This window comes from Triturus cristatus, chromosome 7 (genome assembly GCF_964204655.1).
Source record: "Triturus cristatus chromosome 7, aTriCri1.1, whole genome shotgun sequence".
NCBI lineage: Eukaryota > Metazoa > Chordata > Amphibia > Caudata > Salamandridae > Triturus > Triturus cristatus.
In genome coordinates, this window is record NC_140590.1 from 1,692,212,306 (window position 1) to 1,692,233,942 (window position 21,637).

At 41.2% G+C, this 21,637-nt stretch overlaps 1 protein-coding gene across 2 annotated transcripts in view; it reads right to left on the reverse strand.

Moving 5' to 3' along the window:
- Nucleotides 1-2,677: 2,677 nt before the first annotated feature.
- Nucleotides 2,678-21,637, reverse strand: part of LOC146812775 (complement C1s subcomponent-like) — a 52,661-nt gene continuing 33,701 nt past the window's right edge. For both annotated transcript variants that reach the window (XM_085619890.1, XM_085619891.1), the window contains exons 4-9: nt 18,690-18,818; nt 11,405-11,523; nt 10,913-10,988; nt 9,312-9,449; nt 8,008-8,082; nt 2,678-6,576 (exon numbers count right to left, since the gene is read on the reverse strand). In XM_085619890.1, coding sequence (XP_085476016.1) covers nt 5,801-6,576; nt 8,008-8,082; nt 9,312-9,449; nt 10,913-10,988; nt 11,405-11,523; nt 18,690-18,818 — 1,313 coding nt within the window. In that variant the 3' untranslated portion in view covers nt 2,678-5,800. The remainder of the gene's footprint in view (nt 6,577-8,007; nt 8,083-9,311; nt 9,450-10,912; nt 10,989-11,404; nt 11,524-18,689; nt 18,819-21,637) is intronic.

Consider the following 21,637-nt stretch of genomic DNA (forward strand, 5'->3'; position numbering starts at 1 on the left):
GGGGCGCCATGCACGGGCCTCCAACGAGCTCCGTGACTTCCTCCGACCTCCGTGCTCGCGGGGTGGGCACCCGCTATCGCGGTGCCCGGCTTCTCCGACAGGAGCGGGCCTTCTGCAGGGGATGGGGGGTGGGCACCCATGGTCCCGATGATGTCCTGGGCGCTGCAGGGCCAGGAGCAAGGCCACGTGGGCGTGCGATGTCCGATCGGCGCTTCACCGTGCAGCGGCGGGCCAGGCGACAGGATCATGTTGGGTCGGCCGAGGCGTGGGTGGGACCCGCCTTGGCGCCAACGTGGTGATCGACCTTGGCGAGGCAAGGAATACAAGGTAGGCCTTTATTACTGGATATAAATAATGCAACACCACAATTCACTGCTATAGTATGGGCCAAGACCTCGAGCGGTCATGTGTCCTTTTATTTATACCATTGGGCGTGCCCACCCTCCGGGTGCCTGTTATAGCAACTATGTATAGGGCAAGCCAGTTGGCTCCGTCACTACATTTATCTTTTGTATCCCAATCACAGGTCTCCAAAGCACCCTATTTAATGTCCCGATGCATTTTGAGTTATTTGAGGTATCTAGTTACTTATGTGGTAGACATGCATGTCTTCAAATTTTGCTTCAACCCACCCCATAATTTGCTGTTTGGGACTCATCAGACCAGTGAAGCTGTGCTGATTTGTAAGCAGTTAAATAGTTTATTATTCAATATATTAATGAAATGTTCACATATAGAAAATATGTGGAAGAGATTTTTTTGCAATATGATCATCCTCACCTTTTAGGTTTTGTAAAACCCTTCAGAGCCACAATGGTGATCCAGGTGTGGATGGTCTAGGACAGGTTCATTTTTAAAACCAAACAAGTTCCCTCTATTCCCTCTATTTTTTATCGCCTGCTTGCTGATATGCCCCAGGGTTTTTTGGGTTTGAATTCTGATTCTGCAGTATCTACCTTATGTAAATTGATATCGAGCTAATTACAACAACTGTGTATGATGGTGAGAGTTTTACTGTAACCATGGTGGCCTCTGGGGCTTTGAAGTCTTGGTTTAAAGAGCACAAGGGTAAAACAGATCTATTGCTGACTTCATATATTGGGGAAAGGATGTAGCCTTACGGCTTTGAGCGGGTTCGAGTCTTGGCAATGACACTCAACATCCTGTGAATCTGGGCAAATCAGTTAATCTCCCAGTGCCTAACAAAAAGAAATGAATGTGTCCATCTGTAACGAAGCTGGTGCTCATGTAAAGCGCTCTTATACCTGATGGCTCGGGTCTAGTTTGCGCTATATAGAAAACAAAACAAAAAACACACACAAAAAAATATATATAGAAGGCTTTGGACTCCTCCATTCAACCATTGGCTTTTCCCCGACAAGCTTCTCTCAGCCATTGGCTGAAGACTTTGTCAATCACTTCTTGGCTCAGCCAAGGCTAGTATTCATCTCCCATCTAATGGTATTGGTGTTGATTGTGGGTGTATCCTTCCGATTGTAAGTTGTGACAATGCATGACATTACCCCGCATGCCGTTGCAACGCATACCTTTACCCGGACTTGCTGTCAGGGGTGCGCTGGAAGTTGGAATAGTATAATTTACTATTCCAACTCCAGTGTCTGCAACAGTAGGGAAGGTGTCGGAGTTAAATCGAACACCTTCTGCCCCCTGCAGCAAGCCTTTCGCATTGTAACGACATGCGGAGTAAGGGCATACATTGTAACGCATGCGTTGTAGCGGTTGTTTCCCATCCTTCCACTTCCTCTTGAGTGTTTTTATTGAACTTTACAGCTATAACCCTCTCTGTCTGCTCCTTCAGGCTCCCTCTCAAGTAGATTGCTCCCACATGCTATTGCTGCATGCATTAGCACATTAAACCCAGGCCTGTTGTCTTTGCCAATGCTTGTTACCTTGATTGAGATGCGAACAAGTTGATTGTCCACAACTAAGCTGTATTTCTGATCAAAATGCTTATAAAAAAGTAAAATAAAGCGCTTCAATTTGTTCTATAAGGTGAAGGCTGCCCCTGTTGTGTCGTGGGGTTGCCGGGGTATGACGAGTAAGTTGCCCTTAATCATCGAGTTTCCTCTGATATTGTGTCTGATTCTCCTCTGACTCTTGCAACATCTCACTCTTGTCATCCTCACTGGTCCACATGACACTAAAGGGTGTCGCGCACAAGGTATATTGGTGCAATACCCAATTAAATGTCACCCTTTCTGGACATCTGACCTTGATAGCTCCAGGCCCAGGTGAGGGAGAGTTTACCTTTGGACTTAGGAAGGGATCACTCAGCTGGAGAAACTGTACATGTGCAATAACACAGGAGCCTGGAAGTCACCACACCGGAGCACAGCCAGGAAGTCAGAAGTGATATGGACATGGAGATGCAGAGGTCATAAGGGCAGCAGAGGGATAGTAATAAGACGAGGAGGGTGTTATGGCAGGGGAGGAGAAGGGTTAGTAAAATAGGGCACATCCCACAAACAAAACAATCTAGTGTACAGGATAGGCCAAGAGCATCTTATGTAATGGGTGAGGTATGGTGGGGGACACATGGTGACAGGCAGGGCGATGGGGGAACGGAAATAATACAACTCGCGACAGCTGACATACGATGGTTGTGCAACAATAACAAAACAAAGGGAGCAGCAATCAAGAGACAGAAAGCGAAACGGAGAATTTAAAAAACATATATGTTTTATTAAGGTGAATACATGGATAAACAACTAAACAAACCCCTCCCAACTGTATGAGGCATGTATTAGAGCATACACTCAAAAATAACCAGTCCTCTCGTATTAGTCCCAGGCTGTACCACATCCCTCGGTGGAAAAGTACATGGTGGTTTTCCACCACTTGCACCCTCTCGTCTCTTTTAGAACCTTCTGCACTCATTTGTCTTGCTACCTTCAACCTCTATTGTACCCTCATAATTTCACGTCTCCTGCTGCCATCCACAGGGCCAATTCATGTGGACAGCCCCTTGCTATACCAACCTCTCTGCCCCCATACACCAGTCCATGCCTTCTTCCCCCTCCCGCAAGGTTGTCAACAACCTCTTCCCCCGCATTTGATTGGATCTCTCCGCACCATCATCAGGACCATATTACTAAAGAGCAAGCTATAACGATCAAGGGGTTTTCCCCACCATATGCCTTGGGAGATGAGAGTGAGCATCACCCTAAAGTCTGACACCTCCAATAGCCTGCCACCTATCCTCTCCCAGTATTCTCAGGCCTCCAGACACTCCCAGATATTGTCAATCAAGGAACCCCTCATCCCACAGCCCCGGGGACAATGGTCATTGGCAGTCCGCTCCACCCGGAACAACCGGTTCCTTGTATAGTGCACCCTGAGAAAAAGTTTCAGTTGAATTAACTGAAAACCTGCCCTGATTGCTACCACCCCCGGGTATCGAAACGCCATCCCCCAATCATCATTTTCTAGTAGAAACAGATGATTTAGGGGTATATAAATCAGTTTAAATTCTGCAGAGGGGATAAACAAGACAAGGGTGGTACAGTAGCAGAAAGGGCTCCAGCACATGGGTAAGTGGGCCCAACTCTGCAAAGTTTCCCTGGACCTCATGACATGAGAGGTCTCCCCTACACTACCTTGAATGATCTGAATTGTCTGTCACTGATTAATCCAGAGAAGAGTGATGCTTGCCTTTGATTTCTTTGTTGTAGGAGAGGAAGTTAGTCACCAATTTTTGCTGAAAACGCTTCTCTGAAACTGCACCATGAGAAGTCCCGCCCTAAATAGTGGTATCGTTCAGAGGCAGGGAAGGCGTCTGCCCTGCGGCGGATGGACGCCGGCAAAGGGTTTTCAGCGGCAGACCCAGCTGAGGTGCCACGGTCAGATAAAAAGTGGTTTAGAATCAGGGCAGAGGGACAAGCCAACCTTTGGTGGATTTGATGGTACCACCCTACTCTAAATGACAGCCTAGATATAAATTCTCGTTTGTGTGCTAGATGTCACTACATGAGTTCTCCTTCTTAGTAGGTGAGTTGGGTATACATGTAAGCTAATCTCTTCTGACCCAGGAACTAGGTAGAATTTAGTTATTTAGAAAATACTTCTTAATTCATGTTAAATTATGGGGATTTAGGACTCCATGTCAAGGTCACAAAGTCTTCTCTGCATTTCCTCTGGCTGACTGAGAGCCCTGAAACCTCTGACTGCATAAATTACACTCTGGATTTCAGTTACATACACGGTGTAATCATACATTTTCAAACAAAACTAAATATCAAAAGTAATGGTTAAATTGTAATACATTTAATTAATCACATAGCGGTTTTCTTTTCTTTTTGTGATAATATAAAAACATATGATCTAAAATGACAATCAAATGATCAAAATATGAATTAGTACAAAGGGGTTTCAGAAAGCCCTGCACTCAAATGAGAAATTAAATGTGCCCCTCCCCCGCTAAGCCTCTCAGTATCCTCACATTCCAATAAGTTTTGTAAGCCATCCCATTGCTACAATTTACACAATTTACACAGCGTGCACCAGTGCGAATCTGTAGGGAATCATGGGCCAGATGTACGACCATTTTTGCATGCACAAACGGGTTTGCGAACCCATTTGCGCATGCAAAAACAGCATGGGGAATGTACAAACCCTATTTTGCGAGTCACAATTTTTTGCGACTCGCAAGAATGTTTTGCGTCCGCAATTGTGGGCGCAAACCACTTGCAAATTACCACCCTCTTCAAGAATTATTTATTTTAGTGTGAGTGAGAGAAAGGCTCCTTATGTTCATTATGAGTATGTCCGTATGTCTCTGATATCTTGGGGTCCTGATTTATCTTTGGGAGGAAAGAGTTATGACTCAGATTTGTTCGTATGATGTGCAAGGTCTGTTCTGAATTTGTCCATAGATGTATGAATCTAGCTCCCATTTCTTTTTGTGAGGTGAAGAGTATATACCTGATTTCTCATTGAGTACAATAGCAGTGGCCCAGAATTCCTGGTAAGAGGTACAAAGTATGTCCTTAAGGTATAAAGATGTCCTACATTTCTCTGGGTGAGGTGAAAGGTATAAATCAGATTTCCCGCTGTGGGCAATAGCAACGGCTACGATTTCATTGTATGAGGTACAAGGTATGCCCTTGTTTCAGAATATGAGGTATAAAGATGTCCCTCATTTATCGGTGTGAGATGCAAGGTATATACCAGATTTATAATTGGGAGTGGAAGTGATAGACATGGCCCAGATTTCCCCATACAAGATACAATGTATGTCCTTGATTTCTCCATGTGAAGTATGAAGACTGTCCCTTATTCCTCTGTGTGAAGAGAGAGGGATGTCCTTGATTTTTCTTTAGGAGATAAAAAGTAATTTCTCTCTGTGAAGTCAGAGTCCTGTTCTTGATTTCTCTATAGGAATGAGAGGTCTGAGGTTGGTCATTTCTCTGAGGGAGCTCAGAGGTCTGCTGTAAGAATTCTCCAGGAGGAGAAAGGTTGTTCTCAAGTTTCTCAGTAGAGGGAAGGATGCTACATTTGTTTTGCATTGGAAGTGAGAGGTCTCTTTCTGTTTTCTCCGTTGTGCAAGAGAGTATGTCTGTTTTCGATGCAGTAGCTAAGAAGTCTCTCCCTGACTCAGACCTGTCTCCAATAATGTCTTCAAGGGAGGTGAAATGTAGTGCAGTGTGTGTGTGTATGTTCTGTGTTATGTGGGATTAAGGGGATGTGTCCTTAACTGCTTACCTAATTTAATTCTGCCTTTTCAAACTCTTTTTCTTTTATCTTAATGCAGATGTACATCCTCATTAGGGAGAGAGGGCACTCAGGACTTCATTATAGTCTCCTTTATCCACTGGAGGTAGTTGCCCACTTTGGTATAGAGGGCAAAGTTACCACAGACCCGGGGACCCCAGGATACAATGCCCCCTGCATAGTAGCGGGAGTTGTCATCAGGGTAGTTAAACACATACGCTCCCCCACTGTCCCCACTGCAGCTGTCTGTCTTCTTCAGTTTGTCCCCTGCACAGACCATATTGTTGGTGAACATGTCTTGAGGGAATTTTTTACCTTTCCCCCTTTCCATGTCTTTACAGTTCTGCATCCCCACCACTGAGATAGGGGCCTTCATTAGATCATCTGATGCTAGGTTGGTCTCTGTTTTCCCCCACCCAGATAAATACCCAATTTTCTTCTCCTGAAGTTCGTAGTGGAGACTTGGTCCTGGAAGGCAAATGGGAGAGATAAACTGGTTCATTGTGACCTTCTCGTTGAGCCTGATCAAAGCAATGTCGTTGTTGAAGTTTGTACGTGACTGATGGGCACTGTTCAATTTCCAGTCTGGGTGAATGAAGATCTCTTTGCTTGTCAGTTTAATGGCAAAATCCATCTTCTCCAGGTTGGTTACATTAATGAGCATATCAATGCTTTCTTGATTCTCCACCACATGGGCAGCTGTCATGACCCACTCGTCCGAGATCAGGGCTCCTCCACCCCTCGGCTGGGGAACAAAGACCTGCCAAGGGAAGTTACCTGGTTGGGCTTTGCTTCCTCCAAACACACGTGCTTCTTCTTCAATAGGGTTACTAGGGAACCCGCACACTGAGACGAGAGAAGAAGGGGAGGTCAATGTTCAAAAGCCGATTCAAAGGTGGCAGAGCATTTATATCTCTCTGGCTGATTTGGAATTGCCTAGCAATATAGTAGCTTTGAAAAGGAAGCCTGGAATCAACCAATTTATTTTACAGCCACAAACCATTGATTCATCAGGGTGCCAATCACAATTTGGAAGGGATGCCTACAACACGCTCTTCCAAATTTCGATTCATTGTCCATTTCTAAACCCATTTACCGATTCAGAAAGAGATCTCTGAATTGGTAAATGGATGTAAAAAATTGGAGAATGCTTTTTAGATATCGTATTGCAGCATCTGCAACCATTAAAATGGTTCTTCATCTGGCCCCTAGCACCCTCTCTCTAGTTTCTAGCTACAGCCCTCACTTCCACCGTACCCCCTTGCTTCATCTACGCTGATATGGTACTAGAATATAGTTGCAAGAATATTGTGTGGCATAAATATTGTGTTCCAAATATTGTTCTCGAAAATATCCTTTGGCGATAATAATAGAAAATCTACACCCAATAAGATGATATTTTTCTAAACAATTTTTAGGGCATGCTATTAATGTCAAAGAATATTTCTACATATGATATCCTCTCATACAACCTCTGCACCATTCTTCGCACCCTGTGCACCTGTCCCTGTCTTACCATGTCCTCCTGCACCTACCATACTCCCTGCTTTCTTCTGATCATATTTCTATAGATAAGTCTTCAGCTTCTTCCCACCCTTGAAGGCTATTTACCATCGTACCTCCGTCCCTTCCTTCAACTGCACCTCTTTCCTAATTCTGTGCATTTATCTCTGCCTTCATATCTCTTGCATCGGCAATCCTCCCTCTTCTCTTCTGTTCACATTTCCATACTTTAGTCCTTACCTTCATTTCTCCTTTGAAGGCTACCTACCACCATACCTCCCTTCCTCCTCCCGCACCTCTTTTCTTACCCTGCGCATCTATCACTGCCTTTGTATGATTCTCCCTCTATCCTTCTGTTCACATCTCCATACTTCAACCAATAACTTCTTTGCTCTCTTTCACTCTTGAAGACCTTCCACCATATCATACCACCCTCTACACATTAATCTTCCCTATGTCCATCCCTACCTCCATGCATCTCTTTTTACAGCCCTACTCCTGTCCATTTCCCTCTCCCTCAATCTGTACCTCAATTTCTGCCTCAATGCGTCTTCCATATAACCCACACTACTTCCAAGCATCCGTTCATTCCTCTCCCTTAGTCCATGTCTCTCTACAACACTATTGGCATCAGAACCTCCCATGTTGCTTTTATACTTCACCACTTTACATGATTCCCTCCATAGTGCGATCCAGACTTCCTTCTCTACTGCCAACCAACATACAAGACTAATCCAAGGCAGCACCACCTTCCCCAACCATTTCCTGTGTTACCTGCAGTGCATTCTGACATATTTCTTTGTCCATCTTTTGACTTCCAGAGTCCGTCTGAATAGCAGTGGTACACACCTAGAGAAAACAAGCACCTGTGCTTATACAGAGATGAAGAAGGCAATCTTACCCCCACCCTGACAGAACACAAGTGACCCTACAGCCATCCATTGACAGCTCCACTTACAGGAAGTGGAATAATGCATCTAGGTTGCCTTTGAAATTAACCTTTTGCCCTAAAATGTGATTAAGGGCCTTGTTTAGATTTTGGCAGACAGGATATTCCATCACAAACATGGCGGGTGTCCAGTCCACTCTATTACAAGTGCATTCATTTATAGCTTTAGGCAGTAGTAATGCGGCCGACGGAATATACACCAATTTTTTGAGAGAGTATCCCATCCAGAAAACTTTACAAAAGGCCCTTAAGCTATTTACAACCCTACCGGCCTTTCAAAATTAGTTCATTTTATTGATATGAAAAAATTAAATTGAATATTTGTAAACTTCCATTTCATGGAAAAAACATAATTACCTCATGGAGCTGTCACTCACGTTATCGTCACATTGGGTGCGTGTCTGGTCTTGCATCACTTTACAAGCACTCTATCATGTTGGGAGTGCAGACTACAGGTTGGTGTATATTTTATGATTCAAAACCTTAAACCTAAATATTTGAGATCTACTATTTGATGGATTTAATCTTTCTCATGAGAAATTCGGCTTTCTTTCTATGTAACATAATGTGAAACCTGCATATTACTAAACTTTCAAAGTGGTTGCCAAAACCAAATTATAGTCCTCTTCTTCTGTGGCCCATAGCATTAAAATTTCATAATGGAAAACAGAAAGTGTTGTTTACCTCAAAGATGTTTTACATCATGAATAGGAAAATGGAGTCTGCAAAGGATAGGACAGAAGCAAGCCTTGTGCGTTAGAAGAGCCCCGCCATTGTTGTGTTATGAATTCAGTATGTTGGTAGGACTTCTTTTGCTAAATGGCACATAGAACTCCTCAAAGATAATGTACTGCAGAGGAGAACCATGAGCAGCCTCCTGGCCACAAGGGATGGCTAACTTGTCCTGCTGCACTGCAAAAAATGTTGTGTAACTCAATTGAAACTTTTAACCATTCCCCTTCCTCACTAACTCCATCAGGTTCTACAACCGAATATGGTTCCCGCCTCTTCATGACCCCAAAGATAATTTACTTGAGTTGGAACATGCTTCCTGCATTGGATGATATGTGAAGTGCATATGTTGCTACTCAGACCCATGGCGCCCCCTATGTGCGCCTAGAATGCTCACCGTCTCCTGGAGGGTTCAGTTCATAGTAGACTGACGTGCAGTTGATCTGAATCGCTGCTCCATAAGTAGTCAATCTGCCATCTGATAAATATGTGATTTGACCATTATCGATTTCAACTGGTGAGCCACAATCCATCACTGAAGAGGAAATGAATTAGGTCATCGATTTTCTGCTTACGAGCATCACCTCTCGACAATCTCTTTCATATCACCTCTCTTGACAATTTCTCTCTCCCATTTTTCATTATGTAATCCAATGTTTGACATCATTTTTCTATTTCATGGAATATGCTACAATTCAAATTTTACTCAGCTGGGAAAAGTACAGTTTATTAGTTTTCAATTGAAATGTCCAACAAACGTATTGACAGACTACAAATATACTTAAAACTATTTCTTAACAGTGCGCCCTTATTTGAAATTTTGAAGTTATTCAAGAAAAACTTCTCAAGCAAAGGCACCTTTTTAAACGCTCTTATACAAATGTTGTAATTGGATAGAATGTCAACTTGTTTAACAGCTTTTAATTTCTTTAAAAATACATTAATTACCCTCCTAAAGTGTTTCAAAACTCAGAAAGATTTGTTGACTTTCAATTTGTCAGGTTTATTTCTTTAACACTTTTAAAACACTGCTTTAAATTTTTTATTAGCAATTGCAACATTTTTTTTAATTCCCAAATTGGTTTATAACAATGTAAACAAATACTTCGGACGTATTTTTATATTTATTTAAAAAATATATCTATTAATGTCAAACCTTTTTCAACAATTTGAACATTTTGAAATCATGCAAATCTGTTTTCAATTTTCTATTTGACAATTCTAGCTCAAAACTATTTTTTACAAACACACTTTTCCAAAACTTCTAACTATAAGGACGACTTTGAAAATGTCTAACAATCATATGAACCTTCCAGTTAAATATTACAAAATAGTTAAACTTCATTATGACTTTTAAGTAACATTCCCAATCTTGCTCAAGAGCCATAAATAGCATTTTGCGTTAATTTCAAATGAACTTATTTAACCTTTATAAAGCCCACGAATAAACAGGTAACTACTTAGTTCACGGTTTACTGTTGTGAAGACACGTAAACATTCTCTCTTGTGACACAAGTAAGTGTTAAATTGAACACAATTTCCTTGGCAGCTATTACCTTGGTGCCACTGGGCTTGGGTCTGATCATGATATATTGGCATTTCTTTTATGAAAGCCACATACATTCCCAGCCAATTGGGGCGTCACTTTGAGGGACTCTTTAACTCAATTTTCCTAGGAGGACCTGGTCCAGCTATAAGAAGCTATTGTGCTCTAGAAAATGATTGTGCTGTGTGTGTGCCGACAAACCAAAAGTATGTCCTCTCTCCTACTTGAACCCCACCACACATTTTGGACCAAAGGGAGTAACCCCTTCTTTGCTGACCTGCCCTGTAATAGTGTCCCACAGGTTAAAGTGTAGATGTGTAGGGTCCTGTGCAAGGGATTCAAATCTGAGATTTCTTACATGCCTTTTTCTTCCACCTGCCACTTGAGTCAACACTACCCTGCTCCAAGGACACGCTGGCAGAAGGCCTGACATGATCGGTCAACATACTCACATTGGCAGTGGTGGTACTGACTCCACTCCCCATCCGGTTTGCACGTTGCCTGGTAGGAGATCTTGCTGCTTTTGTCCTAAATGGGACAAGGTGAGATACAGACAGAGTTTGGTCCTGAGCAAAGCTAAGTGTACCTGGAGAAGGGCTCTTAAGATATAGGAATGGAGAAGCAGAGAAAGGATGGTGCAAAGAGGTCTTCCTGTGTTGTGCATTCAAAGACTTCTTACAGTTGTGAAGTCTTCATGTATGAATGTTATCAAGCATAACTACCTTAATAATAGTCTGAACATCACCTAACATTCCCAGTTATGATTTTGGAGAATGACATCTCTATGTTCTGTATTCAAAATCCTCTTCTTCCTTACGCCGTTTGCTCACAGCTCGTTTCAGTTTGAAGAAAGTTTGCAAAAGAGTGGGCAGTGACAGCCAAGCAAATTTCTTAGTAAAGGAAGCAGTAGAAGGGAGGGTGACCAACTTCTGTGTCTTACTCACTGGCATCACAGCTTCATAACCTTCGAGACATGTCACCGTCACAACCTGGCCTGCCGTATACTTTGTTAGTGTGGGCTCTTGCTTCGCATGCGATGGCACTTCTGGTGCGCAGAGTAAACCTAGAGGTTTAAGAATCATGATGATATTAAGTAAGACATTGATTCACGTGAGGTCCACCATTGTCCTTCTCCAGAATAAATGTGATGTGGCAGTCGTTGTCCATTGCTTCGGCTTACTAGAAGCCCAACAGCACGGGGCCATGGAGAGAAGAGGGAGATGGGAAGGCATGTGAGAAAATGCAAAGAGAGGAAAGTAGAGAGACTCAGCAGGAGCATGCCAGGCAAGAAGGGAACTCAACCACACACAGAAAGCACAGATTAACAAGGGGAAGGAGAGCAAGATTGGATACACATGGGAAGAATGGAGACATGACCTCAGAGTGGAACAGAGACTGCTGTGCAGGATAGGAAGGAGCTGGTGGAGGGGTAAGGGAACTAGACACAGAGAGGAGCTAGGTGGGGGGGAGGGGACTGCCAGCAGAGGGCAAAGTCAAAAGCAGACCTGGACATGGAAGAACAACAGCCCGATACTCCACTGGCCAAGCATGGCGAGCGCATCTGATTTTACTCCACAAATGTATTTTAAATGAGTTCAAAAGATTCATTATAAAGTACAAATTTGCAAATATAATGGATAAAAACTCACAGTTTTCTTGGATGGTTGTGAGGAGAAGTGGCAGAAATATTTTGGTTCTTCAGGGTCTAGCGCTGTATAGAGGAGCATTATATGTATAACCACCACAGGATGTATGTGTCTACAAAAACATGGTGTGCTACTTCCCTGGGACTACTTTCAGCCCTGGATAGGTTGAGGCCTTTCCGTTCCTGTTACCTGTCCTCAGCCTAACGTGGGTGTATCCTGCACCGATCCAGCCCTGAGGGAATGTGCAAGGTGGGACACAGGTAGATGCGAGCTGCAGTCAAGCAGGGGGCAGGAGTTTGTTGGAACCTGGGCATGAGTAAAAATGCAGAGCAGGAGGAGGGAACAGCATTTGCAAAATGACTTTAGAGACAAGAGGGATAGAGAATTAGAAATGAAATGTTGGCGTTTGGTAGATAATGAATCATTTTGCAGTGCCCCAGTCTATTATATGAAAGAGTGAGAGATTACTGAAGTCTAAAAGAATATATCAAACTAAAATCCAATCACTTGTGGATCGGTGAGGAGTAACAATATGAACAGACTCTGATTCACAATGATTTTGAACATGGAACAGTATATTAAGCTCACAAAAAAGCTGAATTTCCTGCTTGGAAATAGATCTCAATTGACAAAATCCTAATTGATGGCTAATTCAAATCAAATATTTATCAATGTGCAAAAACTGCAAGGGTACACGTGGGGTGGGCAATTCGTTATTTCTCCTGGATCCCTTTTGGTAGTGGGCAATGTACATGTGGAGATTGGCGAAATGGGTATTTCTCTTAGATCCCTTTTGGTAGCGGGCAATGGGTGCACAGACAGAATATCGAGTTTTAAATATCGACATACACCAATATAGAATTGGAAATATCATGATGCAGAAATATCGACAGCAAGAATATCGTGGTCAAGAATATCGACTTGGAGGTAAGAAATATCGTTTTTGAAAATATCAAAGTCATTAATATCATTTGCAAAAATATAGCTGTTTAACATATCGATGTTTTAATTAGTGTTATGTATTTTAGTATGTATTTTAAAATGATGTGAACTATTTTTTTGTATAAGTATTGCTTTTGTTTTTTAATATATGTGTTATGTTTTTAGTAGTTATTTTCATTACATTTTGCATTTTCTAGTTCTGTAGCGGGTTGTGGGGTTATAGGGCAATAGGGTGGGAAGTAATTTAATTATAATAAATTAATTAATATTTTTTATTCATTAGTATTTATTTAATTTAGATTTCATAGTGTTAATTGTGGGAATTAATTTATTATTAAATAATTATTAATTGGTTGATAATTATTATTAATTAACTAATTGGTAATTATGTTAATTGTGTCATTTTTTAGGAGCAGGTTGTGGGTTTATAGGGCGAATAGGGTGGGAAGCAATTTAATTATAATAAAGTTATTAATATTTTTTATTTATTAATATGTATTTAATATATATATATCATAGTATTAATTTATTATTACTTATTTATTAATTGCTTGTTAATTACTAATAATGAATTGGTAATTGATTATGTCAATTGTTTTATTTTTTTAGGGTTGGGTGGTGGGGTTTATAGGGGAATAGGGTGGAAAATAATGTATTTATAATTAAAATGTAAATATGTCGATTGTGTAATTAATTTTAGATGTGAGTTGTGGGGTTTATAGTGGTAAAGGGTGGGAAGTAAACTCTTTTAATGTAATTAATAGGTTGTTGTTAATTGAAATTAATTTGTTAATGTAAAATTAGTTCTGGAAATTGTGTAACAATTTTTAGGTGTGGGTTGTACTGTTTATTGGGGTAGAGGGTAGAAAGTAATTTATGTTTAATTAATTAATAATTAGTTGATCATTAATATTAATTCATCAATTCATAAAGATTCATGGTAATTGTTTATTTTTATTTTGTGTGTGGCTTTCGGTTTTGAAGGGGTTATGTTGGGGGTGTAAATTAATTTTCATCTGTTTTTTAATTCATTATATTTCTTTAATTGATAAGTAATTATGTTAATTATGGAGGTATTTTTTTTAATTTAGATGTGTGTTGTGAAATTTGTGGTGTCATAGGGTAGAAAATAAAAACAATTACATTTATGTAATAATTAATGTTTTTGAATATAAATAATTTCTACTAAAAATAGTTTTTTGTAAATTATTTTTAAATTTAAAAAAAAATCTTTTTAGGTATTTGTTAGATCTTTTTAACATTATAATATGTTTTATCTTTTGTAAATTTTTTAAAAATTTTATATATGTTTTCTTTTTTGTTTTTTACAATATTTTGTGTTGTACTTGATATTTTGTTTGTTTTTAATTGGAATATTATTTTTACCCCTCTGCTATCCAACACATTCCCTACTTTTGCACTCACTGGAGTGGGAATAGAAAGTTTTACCTTTCCGCTATCCAACACTTTCCCTACTGTTGCACTCACCGAAGTGGAAATAGTAATTTTTACCCCTCCGCTATCTAACATTTTCCCTACTGTTGCACTCACTGGAGTGGGAATATTAAGTTTTACCCCTCCGCTATCCAACACTTTCCCTATTGTTGCACTCACTGGAGTGGAAATAGTCATTTTTACCACTCCGCTATCCAACACTTTCCTTAATGTTGCACTCACTGGAGTGGGAATAGTAATGTTTACCCCTCTGCTATCCAACAATTTCTCTACTGTTGCACTCACTGGAGTGGGGATAGTAATTTTTATCCCGTCGCTATCCAGCAATTTCCTTACTATTGCACTCACTGGAGTGGGAATAGTAATTTTTACCCCTCCACTATCCAACACTTTCCGTACGGTTGCACTCACTGGAGTGGGAATAATAATGTTTACCCCTGCCCTATCCAACACGTTCCCTACTGGTGCACTCAATGCAGTGGGAATCGTAATTTTTACCCCTCTGCTATCCAACACGTTCCCTACTGTAGCACTTAATGGAGTGCATAATTTAAGTTTAAAGACTATTAAATATTTTAAAGTTTTAATTTATAATATAATGTTTTTGTTAGATTTTATATTATAGGTGCATATATATATTTGTAATTTTTTTATATATATTAATACAATTTTAAATTAATAGTTTATTAATTGTTTTAAAGTAAATATATATATATATATACATATATTACATTTTATATATGTATGTTTAAATTATTTTAAATTAAATGTATTTCTTATTTTGTTGAAATGCATATTGAGGGGCCGATTCCGATCTCGCTCAGAAGGGCACCGAACTGGATCCAGCCGGAAAAAGTACAAGCCGTACGTGTATTTTCCACCCGACTTGTACAGCTGTACGAGTGAGCAAGTACGATGTGAGCAACGTGAAATTCACCGACCGAGTCGTTTCCGGGTCCGAACCGCTCCGTACGTCTCGTCCGTAAGTAAACCGCGCCATGCAATGGATGCGATTTACGACAGAGCCAGTACGATGCATGCGTCGGACAGCCCATGCGAGCCGAAGTTTCCGGCTCGCAAAACGTCCCGGTAGTTGCCTTTGGGGGTCCGCGTCGGACCCCCTGTCACCTGCAGCCTTACGACTCGGACACAGGGAAAGAGCCAAGGGTCTCCCCAACACAGGCATGTACGGTGCAGATGGCATCGCGCGTACCCAATGTAGGGGGTGCCCTTGTGCGAGAGGTACCAATTCAGTCAATGGGAGCCCATGTACGCGTCGTACGAACGGCTCCCATTGACTTCTATGGGAGTCCGACCAAACCGACTCTGGCAGCATGCGGCCGCATCATACTCGCTCGGTCAGACTGCAAGACTCCGGGTCGGTCGGGAAACACTCCGAATCCGGCTCGGTCGGAGAGCTTCCTGACCTAGATCAGAATCGGCCCCTGAATCTCCAAAAACATTTTAAAGTTTATTTTATTATTTAACATATTTAACATAATTTTTTACATATATAAAAAAAATCGATATTTTGTACATCTATATATTTTACATCAATATTTTCTTCTCAACATTTTTATACTTACCATTATAAATATAGGATGTCGATATTTTTCACATCGATGTTTATGACTCGATATTTGCGTATGGGGATATTTTGGACGTCTATATTCTATCAGTGAACCGCGGGTGAACATCCACAAACTAAAGAGAAGAGATATAGAAAGTGTGGGAAAGTGCCCATAGCACTCCCATTTTTTCATTGTGTGTATGGGGAGAAATTGCTTCACAGGGAAAATGTTTGTCATGTGCAGGAAAAAGGCAAACAAAACAATCATAAAAATCCACTTTTGCCCTAACCCTGATCCTCAGGATTGTCCAGCGTAAGGTTAGGAGCATCAGAAGTATGGAAGGAAGTAATATTTAAATGACACATTTTCTGTGCATCCTCTTGAAACCTTTGTGGTCAATGAAAAGGTTGCAGATATCCATATAACATGACTTTATGACTTATCTGTGAACTCTGCATGTCATGGTTTGCCTATGTCTTTAGAGAAGATATCACAAGCTCCCCTTTGTAGATCACCATTGATTTAAACAAGGTTTGCATGCTAAAACTGATAAGCTATCTAAAAATGGCCTACAGCCAGGAGCTCACCTAGTGGCATTCATCCCCTCAGTGACATGCAAAAGTCAAGAGGTCCGAGCCTTCTTTGGGATGGGAAGACAAGTGGGACTGTGATGAGAAAAAGTAGGACTTAGTAATGAAGATTATCTCTTGTGATCTGGCAGCTCCCACTCTCCCAGCCGTGCCTTTACCATTATATGGCATTAGTGTTTCTGAGGTGCCTCACTTCAGCCCTAGCTGGTTTCCATTGCCAGTCTTTTCACATGCAGGTCTCCAATCGAATAGTACAGTGTGAAACTCTTCCTGGTTTGCAGTCCAGGGACCATGCACTGCAGCGCCCAACCTGTATCAGCTGTGATAGAGGCACAAACTGCTTGGCGTATCACCACTATAAAATGTAGTAAACACCTCAAAAATGCCCTGTCCTGATCCTAACTGGGATAGACACTTCTTACAAACAATGGGCCCGATTCACAGAACTAACTTAAGACAAAATCCTAAATTTACTACCATTTTGGTATTCACAGAAGGCACTTACTCATTTTGGTATTCACAGAAGTTAGGAGTCCTAACTTTAGGACTCCTAAACTCCTTCTGTGAATACCGAAAGTCTTAAAATTAGGATTTTTCTCAGTTTAGTAGTAGTATAGTTAGGACTCCTAACTTTAGGACTCCTAAATGCCTTCTGTGAATACCGAAAGTCTTAAAATTAGAATTTTTCTCCAATTAGTAGTAGTAAAGTTAGGACTCCTAACTTTAGGACTCCTAAACGCCTTCTGTGAATACCGAAAGCCTTAAAATTAGGATTTTTCTCAGTTTAGTAGTAGTAAAGTTAGGAGTCCTAACTTTAGGACTCCTAAACTGAGAAAAATCCTAATTTTAAGACTTTCGGTATTCACAGAAGGCATTTAGGAGTCCTAAAGTTAGGACTCCTAACTTCTGTGAATACGGAAGTGAGTAAGTGTCTTCTGTGAATACCAAAATGAGTAAGTGCCTTCTGTGAATACGAAAATGGTGGTAAGTTTAGGATTTTGTCTTAAGTTAGTTCTGTGAATCGGGCCCAATGACTGTAGTGGGCTAACTCAAAGTAGCCAATGGCAGAAAGGGGCTGGACCAAAGGGCCCCTGTATAAATTTAGGACATGGGATAAAGCAAACAGCAAGAGCTGTGATTAGTTAGACCTAAAAACATAGTTGCAGACAAGTGGGTTGGAGGATGTCAATCTGTGGAAGGGAAAAAAGAGGCAACCTACAGACTGCAACTGGAAAAGAGAAGTCTAGAGTGGCATCTTGGAGCAATGCCATCAGCACCAGTGAGCAACGATGAGTAGATGGTCACCGGGCCTAGCATCAGTTGTGCTATGCCAGCAAACCTGCTCTGGGCTTCTTATTATGACACAATGATAGTGCACTGCTTTTATTTGATTCTGGAGCATTTCTTTCTATGTCAGACTGACGGTCACTATTTATGTACATAGACTATATAGCACCAGCACACTTTACAGTCACTTATCTCACTTGCACTGATCCCCTGCGCCGCTTGAGATCACCTTTTTATCTTTAAATTGACTTGATTATGAAATTTCAATGATTTTTTTCTTCTGTTGAACACATTGAATAAAATTGTTTTGTTTTGAAATGGAATCAATCTGTTGATGGTTAAACCAATATTTTCAGAAGAAGTAGAGGTTCACACTTCCCCCTCAATGGACTACTGTTTTTCTTTATCACTATTTTACCCAGGTCCCAGGGTTCCTGGGTTTCCCTTGTTCATGTATATCCTAGGCTTCTAGGCTCAGTATGTTCTTTTAGCACTGCGGTTAATGCTATTATTTTATTTAATATTGTTGTTTTTCTCATCATATAATTAGTATATAGTTGTTTCATAAATACAATTGTTATAATGACGTTACTTTTATTTGAACTAAAATGCCATTATTGTTATTTTTATTTTCTCAGTTGTATAATGTTTCTTATTTTGATTTCTAATAGTGTTATTGCTTCTAGTTGTAATTGTTGCTTATTATCATTACCGCTAACATTACAACACAACACTCACCCGTCTCTTCGCATGATGCCTTGTCCTTGCCCAAAGTGTACCCGTGGGCGCATGAGCAGAAGTGGCCCTCAGGGTGGCTGTGGCAGTAGTGTGCGCAGTGTGTGATGCTGTTGGCACATTCATCGAAGGCTGGTCAGTACAAGAAAGAAAGAAAGGGCATATTTTGGGGAAGGTTACAACACAAACAACTCTGTTTGATTCCACATCAGCTACAACAATATGTCACATAACAATGCGTAACATAATGATCAGGCGGACCTAAAATCACCATTGAAACATGCGTATGTTATATGAGTAGCAGACTGTAACTAAAGCTTTACTCTATGACAGTAAACACAAAGGGCCAGATGTACGAATAATTTTACTGCTCGCAAATGGCCCATCCGGCCAATTGCGACCGGTAAAATGCTTTTTGGCATGTACCAACCCTATTTTGCATGTCGGTAACCTATTCCGACTCACAAAATAGGGTTTGCTAGTCGCTATTAGGAAGGGGCGTGTTCAGGGTGTCCCATCCTAATAGCGAGTTGCACTGGTATGTAGGAATGTTTTGCGACCAGGAATGCGGTTACAAAACATTTGCAGTTACCACCAACTTCAAGTTGGTGGCAAGCCATTCGCAAACTGGAAGGAGTCCCCAAGAAACCTTTTCCCCTGCCCACTCTAAAATAATGAAAATAAAACTTTTCAATAAAAAAAAATACATCCCTTTTGCTTTAAGAAAAACGGGCTATATTTCCCAAAAAAACTGCTTTATTCAAAAAGCAGTCACAGACATAGTGGTCTGCTGACCACAGCAAGTCACCATCCCCGTGAGTGCCGACCATTCCCAATGGGTCGCAAATTACGACCTGCCTCATCAATATCAATGAGGCATGTTCCTTGCAACCCATTTGGGAATCACAAACAGTGACTCAGACACTGTTGTACATTAGAGATTGTGACTCACAATTTGTGGATCGATGAAGTTTGCAAATTACGAGTCACAATCTCTAATGGCCATACATCCGGCCCATAATCCCAGTATGCTTCCTGAGGACTAGAAGACAACCTTCATCACCCTCCTTCTTTGTTGCAATGCTTATGTATTGGGCAACAGACTCAGCCATGGGCATGTTACTGGTGTCTGATGTTAGTCTCATACGTTCCCTCACTGTCTTCATTCCATTGTTATTGAGAAATGGTATGAGCCAAACCATCCTCAACAGCTACATAAATGGCAGAAGGGAAGGATATGTTTTGGGGATTCTTAGGGTGTGCTTCCACACAGGCAAGTGTTCGACTCCCTTGCACCGTACGACTGCCTGCATGTTACTGTGGCGAGTGGCAACTAATCCACCATGAACTTCAGTACCCCTGTCACATATCTGCTTGCTAAATATTGGTTAGAAACAGTGCTTAAATTGTACAAGAACAAGTGCCAGGGCCCAATGTTTTGGTCAGCAACCTGCAGCCTGTACTGTTGAAGGTCGGGGTACAGAATACCAAGGATGCATAGTCTTGATTCCACTTCATGCCTCTTTTATCCACCACCAAACTCTATCTGCCCTTTTACCTCCAACTTGCAGGTTCTTTTTCATCCATAGTTTCTCCCTTTGTGACTTCCTTCAGTTTTAACCTTTTATGTTTTTTTCTTTCTTGCTCTGGATCAAGGTTTCTAGAGAAGAATTAAGTGGCAGTCCCCAAAAATGAGAGGCAGTGGACTTGGCCATAAACCATTGACTTAAATTAAGAAATGGCAAGATAGCCCTCCAATCCTAGAGTGGATGTGTCGCCCAAGTAGGCTTGCCTGGAGTCTCAGCCAAAAATCTAGGTGCTTGAGTTTGGCCGGATCCTCGACTGATGTCACTCTCAACTCCCCACTCAAGGCAGTAAGAGGGGTCACTCTGCCTAGCCTCAGGAAGCTTGTGAGGAAGACATTTTGTATTCTTACCAGCCATTTGGCACAAAGTCATCCCCATAGGCGAGTCCCATAGAGCCAGTACCCAATTGCTGCTTGTCTACTTCCTGGAAACCTCATGTAGCTGCTAGGTTTTCTGTATGGAAGTGTTCCTTTACCTGGCTGCCAGTCAAAAAGTACAAAATCTCTGCTATTTACCCAGCAGTCGGCAAAATAGTACTTTATCTCTGCTGTTTAGCTGGCGATAGGCTAAATATTTGAGATGATGTACAATTTGAGCAGTGGCCAGAAAAATAGTTTGAAGGAGGTTTTTATTTAGCCAGCCATAAAGAGTGTGAAGCATTTCAGTAAGCATTTTTGTAAGTGCACATACAAATGTACAATAGTTTGTAAAAAGGCAAGTGCACAAGTTAAGCGAAGCTGTTTACGGATAAAAAAATAAAATCAATTCAGAATAAAAACAGAAGCTTCAGTATATGGCACTCAGATATTTTGCGCTTCTGTCAGGGAGTACTTTGTAAGTAAAGAATATTGATTATGGTTTTAAAGTTTTTAAAGCATGTTACATACATATTTTATTCAATCATGAGAATACTTTTTTTTTCTTTTAATGTTCATGATTCTGCTTTTGATGATTTTTGAGGGCTGGGCTCGTTTTGGTCTTCTTATGAAAGACCTTGGTGCCAATTACGATCTGGCAAAAACCGGGTACGAACCGTCGGACGGAGCATATTCCCCGTCCGACGCGTACCCGGTCGTGTAAATATACAAACATGGAATTACGATTCGGACGGAAACACCTTTTCCGTACGAATCGTAAAAAACACCGACCGACTAAAATCTACGTACAAATGCGATCCGGGAAAGCGCCGACCTGACGTCGGGACGCACGCAGCCTGCCATTCACGAACCAGGAATTACGATTCGCACCGACGTCATCCCGCACGGTGAATATTTTCCGGCTGACAAAAACTGCCGGGAAATCAGGACGACGCGAACAAGGAGTACCAGTACGCGACGGACAGACAGGACGACGCGAAAAAGGAGT